This window comes from Etheostoma cragini, chromosome 5 (genome assembly GCF_013103735.1).
Source record: "Etheostoma cragini isolate CJK2018 chromosome 5, CSU_Ecrag_1.0, whole genome shotgun sequence".
Classification (NCBI taxonomy): Eukaryota; Metazoa; Chordata; class Actinopteri; order Perciformes; family Percidae; genus Etheostoma; species Etheostoma cragini.
In genome coordinates, this window is record NC_048411.1 from 17235184 (window position 1) to 17245938 (window position 10755).

Here is a 10755-nt window from a genome sequence, read left to right on the forward strand (position 1 = left end):
TTTTCAGCCGTTAAACAAGCAAAAGTGGATTCGTACACGCCCTAAACGCACCTTAGACTGCCCTCAAACTCTGTCTGGGAGAAACGTGTTATTAATCAGGATCATATTTTGTCGAGTGGCTCCTGCCTCCCAGAAAGAACCAACCCTTACTCCAAATCCTTCATCTCCTCTGCAACTCAGCTCAATGCGGAGGTAGCTGCCTAGACTGTGTTTTGTTACAAACCTCATATTGGTTAAAATTGGTGGATTGTAATTTGTTGTATATGTGCAATATACTCTGCACTTTATGGAATTTGGTTATTTTTTTCATCTTATCTCTTTTTATCGCACTTTATTGTCTTTATTCAGTTCTTATTTCAAATAGAGTTCTTGCTGAATACTTTGAATCTCACACTTATATGTCCTGTTATTGTGCTCCCTCTGTCACTGATGACTGGCAGTATGAACGTGTGTGTGTGTGTGTGTGTGTGTGTGTAAAAAGGCTATGTTTGGGTTGACTGTAGAAACAGAATTGACCTTCAGGGATAAATAAAAAGCTACTGTATCTGCATCTGTACCAGGTCAGGTAGATTAATTCACAAAGAGTTGAAACCACTTGATAACCAGAGAACCAGAGCGGAAGATATATTTATTTCACTGCTTTAAATTTTGGTTGATGTGTTGCACTGGTGTGCTGTCTCTCTGTGTTGTCTAATGTTGAGTTGTTTTGTCTCACACAGGCTTTTCCATGAACATATCCAGCGGCTCACAAAAGTAGTGACGGCCAATCATAAAGCTCTTCAAATCCCAGAGGTATCTTCTTCCAGCTGACATTTTGTTCCTTCTATTTCATAACTTGCATTTATATAGGTGGAAGAGACTTTGAAAAGTGTAAGTCATTGATGTGAGTTATAACATTTTTTTTTTTTAACTCTTCCTGTTGCAGGTTTACCTGAAGGAGGCTCCCTGGCCCTCTGCACAGTCCGAGATCAGGACCATCAATGCGTACAAGACACCACGAGACAAAGTCCAGTGTATACTGCGCATGTGTTCCACCATCATGAACCTCCTTAGTCTGGCCAATGAGGACTCCGTCCCTGGAGCGGATGACTTTGTCCCTGTACTGGTCTTTGTCCTCATAAGGGTAAGTCTGTTCTTATTTTGTTGGCTCTTTATAAAAAAAAAAGACAAAAAAAAATGACCTTAGGTTTTGATCGCTTATTGACTTTTTTTCTTTTCTTTTTAAATGAATGAACCCCTAGAATAATCATCAGAAAATGATCCCACTATATGACTGCATTATGACTGCAAGGCATCATGAAGACTGTTATCTGCTAACCTGTGTGGAGGTTTTTCACACATTTGCATATTTCTGATTGTAATCCGCACGGGCGTAGTGCGAGCTCGTTTCAGCGGCTAATGTGGGCCCGTCCCTCCATCTCCTCCCCCTCCAGGCAAACCCGCCCTGCCTGCTGTCCACCGTTCAGTACATCAATAATTTCTACGCCAGCCGGCTGAGTGGGGAGGAGTGCTATTGGTGGATGCAGTTCACCGCGGCGGTGGAATTCATTAAGACCATCGACGATCGCAAGTGAAGCAGAACAGCCACCTGTATGGGCAGACTGCGGGGGAAGGAGCCGGGAGACTGGGAGCCTTCCCAACCAACTGCTCCCTCTGCACAGCTTAGAAAGCCTGGCCCTCAGCCTGCTCCGTATTTGTATAGCTTGTAAATAGCCAGAGACGTTGAAAGAGTACAAAAAAAATATATATTACTGTATGTATGTATGTGGACAAATCCAGGTTTGAGCCGGGCTGAAAAACAACCAAACAGCCTTGGGCAAAGAAATTGGCAAGATCTTAGCTCTGAAACCTGATTCGGATTTTTCTTTCTTTTTTCCTCTTTAATCACATTTGGGGTCCGTATTAGGAATTTTATATATACGCAAACAACAATATGACATTAAATCAATCTAAAAGATAATCCTATATAAAGGGACCAGACTTCCTTGATGTGATCACTGATCTTTTTATCCCCCCCCCCCCCCCAATTAAATTACAATATAAATGTTCATTAAATGCATTGTAACGTGGGGATATACAGTGCGTGGTAGTTACTGATTAGATTTAGTGACTCATTAACAATGAGATCAATTCCATACTACTCATTAGGTAAGTGTATCAAAACAACTAGGGCAGCTTTTTCATGGATTGTTTACTTCATCTTTATTCCCAACAAACAAGTGTGTCAGTGACAATTTGGACATAAGGGCCCACATATTTATATGAAATAAAAATGTATTTATTTCTGTAGTTCTATTTAATGCTTTTGTTTGTCTAATTTAAAAAAGAAAAAAAGAGTGCATTTCATGCCCATTCAAGATGTCTAAGGCAAGTGATTATATGTAAAGTAAATATACTTGCTAGAAAAGCTCAAGTTAGGAAGGCACCTTAGCGATGAGTGGGTGGGGGTTATGATACAGGGTCAACTCATGCACAGAGTAGTGGTGGCATTTCTGGAAATATTGAGAGAAAAAAATGTGCCTTTTTTAACATGGGGCGCTCTGTACAGGTAGTTATATTTGACTATTATTTTTAACCCAGCATAGGCATTATTCCCCCCCCCCCCCCCCCCATGGGCCAACCACATCTCACTGAGAAACCTTTGTCCCGCCCTTGCCGCAGGAACATCCACATCCCTGATTGTCATGGCTCAGTCCCTTTTTAAATGCACTTGAATTTGAACAAATATCCCCTTTTGGTATTCTAGATCCTACCTCAGAGTTGAAACCAATGACCCTGATTATGACTGTCCTGCATTGGTTGTCAGCAGTACTGGATCCTTTTTTTTGCACTGGTAAGAAGTAGTAAAACAGTAAAGGGAGGAAGGGAGGAAAAGTTGGATATTGACCTGCTGTGATGCTTGTTGATCTCACATCACCCATATGACAATAAATCAACGTTTGTTAGCGAACAAAGACCTTTTTAGTTTCTAATTGCGTACCTGAGAAGGGCACATTAGTGAACTATAGGATATTAGCGCTCTACCTCCTTTATAAGTTCAACAAAGGGACTCGTCTTTATGCACACTTATATATATTTTTTCCTCTCCCCAATTTGGTGTGCTGTGATATCCCAGTGTCATTGTATCTTTCCACATATAGTACAAGCATGTCTTATGCAGAAATGACTAAAAACTCCTCTCTCCTTCAAAATCCTCTGCTTCATTTTTGTGCACAGACGTGCCACGTGTATTATAGTTTCCAATAATTCTTTACTTTTCACAGTAACTGACCTTACAGCACAATACACAACAAGATAGAAGAGCAAATAATCAACACTATTGACTTGTTACTGATTATTATTTTTTTCTTCTTTTCTTTTTCGTACATGCTAAAGTGGTTGGTGTAGTACGTGAGTGTGGTTTTTAACGCGTGCGTGTGAGATGACTGTGTGATTGGTTGACCCCTTGCCTCCTCTTGCATGAAGTCACTGAGTGGTCTGTACATTCTCTATCATGATCAACAGTAGAGTGGCGTTAGCATCTGCCGCAGGCCTGTAATTGAACCTGCAAGAGGAGGCAAAGCTTCTTTTTGTCCGTGACACTTGCATATCAGAATTCGATTTATTTTTGCACAAAACAGATGTTTCCCTGTAAGAATTGACAGCAGGGTGACCTCTGAAACATCATTAGTTCTGCCCTCTCCAGTAATTCAACATAAAAGTATTCAAATAATGTTTTGAGGGACAGGTTACTTTTTTAAGCTTCCACGTGCATTTTTTTTCTTCACGTACATCCATCTAGTTACACCAGATTCAAATGTGCAGTATACTTCCTTGCAGTCTCTGTAATCAATTTAATGAGAAAACCATGCACTGGAAAATCAAGTTGCAGGTTGCATCTATACTAATTAGGTTCATGTGATGTCCCTTTACTTGGGAATGCATACTGCACAACTCTGATGAAATTATTTGGACCTGACTTATGTTTCGGCATTTTTCCTAATAGCCGGTTGCAGCAGCCATACACATGACCCTAATGAAGTACTGATCAAAACACCCGATTATTCACAAACAAGTACACATGACTGTGATAGCGACAGTAATTTAAGCTCCGATTATATGCAAACTACTGGGCACTGGTGTCAAGTGTTGGGTCGAAGCTTTACTGCTCTGCTCCCTGTACAATTGAGTTAAAAAACTGAGCAGAGGAAGAAAAATAAAATAAAAATAACAGTTCCACATCTTATTTTACATTTAATTGTAAGGTTGCACAATTGTGACATGCGGGGAGAGCCGGTTTGTCTTTACTGTGATTAATGCATTATGTCATTCTTTAAAAACAATAAAAGAAGCAGATGTTTTATTTTTTATCTTTTTTATTCTTCGGTTACAAATTTTCATTGAAGGGGGGGATGGATGGCGATGATTGTCGTACCTACTGTAAACAATGGTGTTTGATTATTCCGTGGCTTCTTGGGACAGTTGTAGGTATATATGGCCGACAGTTCACACAATAGAAGAGATGGTAGGAAGATTTATGCGTGAAATATAATTGTAAGTGGGGGCAGTGGAGCAGCATCATTCAATCTAGCAGCCACAAATAGTAAGCTCTCAGCAAACATTTCATTACTGCTGACAAGTGTACGGCGGATTGTAATTGGAGATATCCCCTCATCTAAAAGCCCTTCTTACTTCACCGATTGCCTGCTCTTTTTTTTCATCATAAACTTCTTCGTGGGGTGCTTTGAGTCCCCTGATGATATCGCAGAATTGTTAATTTAAATTCAAATTTTTCGGTGTGTGAAGTTAATTAGTTGCATAAGCCAATGGGCTAGATAGGCCAGATTTGTAGATTGGATCTTTTGACTATGTGGCACTTAGCTGATTTGAGATACAAGGGGGGGCTTGGTTTTTGTTTTTGTATTCTGCTGCTTCACATAATACCCTATTATCATTGGCTAATACTTTCTTCAGCAGTCAACTACTGTAGATGCAACATGCGGCCTGTGCAGACATCACATACAGGAGGTGGAACATTACTACCAATTTAGACAAGGTATCAGTGCAGTGTTTGTTTTACAGGTGATGGCAGATGGATCAAGTGAGGAAGACTCATCTCAGTTTTATATTGATGTCATCCTTTTGCCTGAAGACGTAAGCAGGCCTGAGGTCTCACCCAGATGGCTGTGTAATGACAAATGATTAGTCCAGCGGGGCTCGTGCATGACTTCACACGTTAGTCTGGAACTTCCTGGCTGAAGGGGAGCAAAAAAAAAAAAAAGCATCATCCCCTCCCCCTGTTTAACTGTATCATACAACAGCTCAGCATCAGACAAAATGATCTCATGAAATCACACAAATTGACTCCCTGTAGGCCTCATTATAAAGCTCCCACTAACTTTATACAACAATGGGAAGTTGTTGAAGAGTAGAAATTCACAGTAGAACAATTCAATTGCTACTCATACTAAAATGAAAAGAAATGCACAATCAATAGTAAAATATGGGTGCTAACAGATTCCCTAAAGATGGGCTGAAACTGAAGGGGTCCAAGAGTAGTGGGAATACAGTGATGCACAAAAACATGACTACAAGTAGGTCTATACCATTATACACCACAGACAATGTTATTCAACGCCTGTAATATTCATATGTAAAGGAGTTATTGTATCTAAAGCATATGTATTAAAACCATAGGAGCATACAGCTTCGGGAAGAACAACATTAGCTGCAGCAGCGGCGGCACTGTTATTCTCGTTAACTGCATTCTAGCCACTGTCCAAGGGAGAGCTGTACCCTCGGTGTCCTGCAGATGGCAGACGCACCATTCCCGACGACGGTGTGCAGATCTGATCTGAGAGCGGCTCAGACAAAGAACAGCACGGGGCGCGACGGCTTGACATTTAAAACCAATGGGACTCGCTGTCTGGAACTGGATCCGTTTTGTACATTGTGGATGTTCGATAAATTCAAAATGTTATTCCATTAGTGTTATCATTATTGCTATTATTTAGGCAGTGGACCTAGTAGGTCGAACGTACAACACGCTTAAAGCTAAATGCAGGGACAAATAACTAATACTTAGCTCTTAAGAATGCTCCGTTGTTGACTTGGGTTCCCCGTGGCATTTTTGTTCTATGTTGTGAAAAAGTGTCATCGCACGAGCGCGCACCATCCTCCCGCCGCTCACGCGCATCTATACTGCAGGTACAGGTCCATACGTAGCCTGTATGTCTCGTTGAGACTAATCTGCCGGTGGTGGCGGGAAATCTCCACAAAGGACAGAATAAACAACACAACGCAGCTTACGTCAATTAAATTAAGTGTGGTGGGGGGGCCCCTAAATGAACAAAAATGTCAAATACACATATTAAAACTTAAATTAAATAGCCGCAAGGATGCAGGCAGAGGAGGAGATTAAAACTCAAAGGGATACCAAGTCTCTGTGCCCTGAGGTGGTGGATACTGTAAGAGAAGCAAACAGGAAAAGTGAGCGCCATTCTCTGTAATATTTTCAGCTTAAACTACAAAGACAAAGGAGATTTGTGTCTTGGAACAAATGGCAAAATAGCTCTTAGACGGTTGCTTTAAAGAGTCAATATTAAGCCATGGAAATGCCATAAATGCTAACCCCAAAACAGTTGTGCTACAGCATTATTCCAAAGGACAGAGATATAGATTATTGCATCCCTTTGCACTTTTATTGTGGCATCAAACCTACTGGGTTTAGTCTAAAATAGCAGACAATAATACATGACATTCCTTAGGTTTTCCTTTACTGCTCACCACAAAGGATGGCCTATCAATTAAGCAAAGGTGTCAGTTACAATGGTGCTTCTGAGGCTTCACCACTCCTTCCTTTATATTGTCCTTATATCATTCGAAAAAGAACAATTTTCACAGGCACAGGCAAACTCTCCTTCTTGTGAGAGAAAGAGTGGGTGGTGACATCAGATTGAACCGTGGAAATAGAACAGGAATTAGATGCACTTAGCCATCACATGTTAATGGCAGCAATCAACAGCCAATTACCCAGCGTACTTGAGTACCTTGACAAGTGCAGGTGTACCCTACAACTAACACAGGCCCTTTTTTTTTTTTTTTTCTTCTCTCCATGCATTTCCATAAATTCTACAGTAAACTCCCTCCCTGATTGGGCATGCATGTTCCATTGGGGTTGCAATTAAGCCATATTGTTAGGGCTGTGTTTGACGTAGATTGTAAAAGAAATAAAAACCCTTAGGGGCAACAATGACATATTTTTTTACCTGCATGAATGCATGCATGCAAAGCAATAAAGTTATTTGTTTGTATTAAAATGACCTTTGTTATTGCCTACAGAAATGTTCATATTGCCTACACACGTTTGCTAATGTCAACATTTCTAAATCAATGGTCAGAAATGTGTTGGTAGCCAGGAATAGTTTTTTTGTGCACAACTGGACAGTGCAGTGGTGTCAGAGCCTGGCACTGCTCTCATTGTGAACATGATCTAGGCTGAAGATCTGCTGCTGATGCTGATGATCTCTGTCACTGGGGTGGATTTCAGGGCTCAGCTCTGACTGCTGCCCTGACAAGTCTAGGAAGCACGCACGCACGCACACACACACACACGCACACGCAGCTGCATTAGATGAACACATCAGCCATTGCACAAACTGTAAGGAGAGCCGACCAGTATGACCCACTTTGATTATTCTGTCCTTAAGCAACAGGTTGACGGGCTTCCCTATGTCATCTGTGTCGTTGCCCTCTGTTCAGAGGCAGCATTCAGGACCCTGGGAGAGCTGGCTGGCAACATGCCCGATCTACAAGTGAGCTGTCCTATCATTGACATCAAGTAAGCCCAAGATGTCATGTGTTCATCTTGCGAGAGTTCAATCCTCTTTTCAGGATGGATCAAGCTCTGTGTTGCTGCAGAGAGGCTGTGCAGATAAGTGTAGCGGGTCATACTTCCTCCTGGGAATGTCTGCAAAATAACCCTTAGGGATCCAGGCACGCTTGATAAAGGCTGCTTTATTGGCGGAGCAATAAATTGCACCAATGTGCGTGTGCACTCTGTATCCTACAACACTGGATTTGAAGAGTACAAATACATGCTCCGATCAAGAAACGGAGTGTATATTGTTGCGTTTTTCTGTATGTCCATGGCCAGACACAGGAATGCCTTTCTGTGAGCCGTGCATGGCCTGGTGTCCCAGCTACAGTCCATCTGGTGGACAGCACTGTGAGCTGCAGCGGTGGACGAGCTCTGATCTCGGCAGCTGGTAGACACACTCCACACTTGAGAGGTTACCATTAAGATGTAGGAAAAACACATCAAAGAGAATGTGTGGATGTGTGTCATTTACCAATCAAAAAACTGTAACCGTTATTTGAAAAGAAAACCCACATCGTCGTTTCAAACTCACTGTTGTAGTTGTAAACAAATCACATTTCTGTATGCAAATGGTAATATGCAATTTAAAATTCCTTTCTGTTTTGTTAACATGTTTTTGTAAAATAATAGACAGCCGATGACTAATAGCACAGACTTCACATGAAGGCAACATATTTTATAATTCGATGGAATACAATATGACCATTGACAGTCCATTAGCTTTTAAGAATGACCTGTTCTTTCCCTCTTCTCTCTCCCTGTTTGGTTCGCCCTCCAGCTACTTGACTTGTTCTACTTGACTCCTGAACCATTTTAATATCAGGCTGCCATGGGTTTCCTTCCTGTAAGCCAGCGTCTTCATATTTCTGTTTCTGCCCAGAACGAGAGATAAAAACTGAAGCACGCTGTTGGTTTATTCCACCAGTGTATATTAATAGACTCAGTGACCTTGTCAAACACTGTGGAGTGTGCAAGGAGCACACATGTTTGGAAAATATTTTGGATTCATTTGACTATGATATTTGTGTATATATATATATATATAAAAGAACACCTGTGACCGCCTGCTGTATGTGACAAAATACAAAGATGTTAATTCCTTGAAATGAATGCATTAATACATTGCTTTTAGAGTCCAGAACACTGTGCTTAAAAGTATTTTCTGGAGCTTGTTGCCTTCCAATTGCAAAGCCATATAGTGTAATGACATTATATGTTGACGTTTAACCATAACAATACGTTTTTGATTGCACAATGTTAGAAATATAAAAAGGAATCCATGTAATCCAACGTGCCAGTTCAGTTGTGTTTAGTGCTAAATGCAACAGCTCGTTAACAGTTGATATTAATCACTTTTGAAATGACATCAATAAAGCAGCCCAACGGAAAAATGGCAATTAAGCATTTATCGGCCAAACGTGATCAGTGTTGTCAGAGGTCATGTGCAGACGTCAGTGTATGCGTATGTGTTTGTATGTGTGTGTGTGTGCACGTGTGTGTGTTTGAATGCATGTATGATTGTGCATGTTAAAAAACCGGCCCACCTTTTTCTTTATGACAAACGGCCTCTATAAAAGATGCAGCCTGTCTTGCTGCAGCAAACCTCTTATGCTCCGTCTCTCTGTCACTGGCACTTTGTTTGCTCACTCACAGAGGAGTCCACAATGCTATATATTAATTAAGGGTTTCAGAAACAATAATGGTGACAATAAAGACAGTCCTCCCTCTTTGTCCTCCGCGTTGTGCCATCATACGACATTAGGAGGCATTTGCGAGGAGATAGGGGAGGAGGAGGGGATGGAGGAGAGATAGGGCTCCTTCTCGCCAGAATGTAATCTCCCTGATGTTACATGGTGCAGCCTAAACTGATAAATTGCAGATTAAATGGCGGCCACACTCCACTTCACCCTACAGCCTACACCACACCCCCTCAGTTCCACACATTTTTGCTATTCACTGGCTTCTTGGACTGTCAATTCTGCCTAATCGTGAGAGGCACTAAAACACCAGGTCTTGACAGACCCAGATCAAGAATGATGAACATCTCTCAATGGCAAAAGACTCGTGCTCCTAACTCTACTAGAAGGCTCGCATCACTTATGCAGAAATCAGCAGCGTGCCAGCATCCAGGAATTATGCCTGCTGACAGGAGATGCATGAGGTACGCATTGTGCGGCTGGAGCAGCCTTGACAAGTTATAGTTAACTGCAGCAATGGCGACCCCCGAACACAAAGGATACAGGCTTATTAATGGTGGAGCATCCATGTCAATAATCCCTGCTTTTGGATTGTGTCCAGAGTCATGCATCTTGCCACTTACAAGTGGCATACACATTTGGTTTCACAGCGCACACACACACACACACACACTCACATACACACACACACACACACACACACACACACACAAACACACACACACACACACACACACACACACACACACACACACACACACATAAACACACACAGAGCACACATTTCCTCAGTGGGTATTCTCTCTCTCTCTCTCTCTTGTGGGCTGGAAAGCTTTTTTTCTCATATAGAATGAATGGCACAGTAGCTGAAAAACAATGAAAGGTGAATACGAATATCAATATATACACCTGTGTTTAATTATTCAAAACCTGCCAGGGGAAGGTGTGCCCTGCCAACCTTATCCATAAGCATGAATACAAAGAAATAAGTCATTAAATTCCCAACCGCATGTTGCTTATGTCGTCTATGGAAATATTTGTAATGTATATTCTAATTTTTCCTGTATAAATTAGGTAGAGATGCATTCCCATGTAAATTTATTCAAGGCCAAAGGAAGAGGAGTGTGGGGGGTGCGGTAAGATCTGCCAGATTATGCATAATTGTAGTATTGTAGCCCTCATTTCTACATCTAGCTCCGT

At 41.4% G+C, this 10755-nt stretch overlaps 1 protein-coding gene across 9 annotated transcripts in view; it reads left to right on the forward strand.

The window, feature by feature from the left end:
* Nucleotides 1–4340, forward strand: part of gapvd1 (GTPase activating protein and VPS9 domains 1) — a 43107-nt gene extending 38767 nt beyond the window's left edge. For all 9 annotated transcript variants that reach the window (XM_034871978.1, XM_034871983.1, XM_034871980.1 and 6 more), the window contains 3 exons: nt 720–792; nt 926–1123; nt 1434–4340. In XM_034871978.1, the coding sequence (XP_034727869.1) occupies nt 720–792; nt 926–1123; nt 1434–1574 (412 nt within the window). In that variant the 3' untranslated portion in view covers nt 1575–4340. The remainder of the gene's footprint in view (nt 1–719; nt 793–925; nt 1124–1433) is intronic.
* Nucleotides 4341–10755: the final 6415 nt, after the last annotated feature.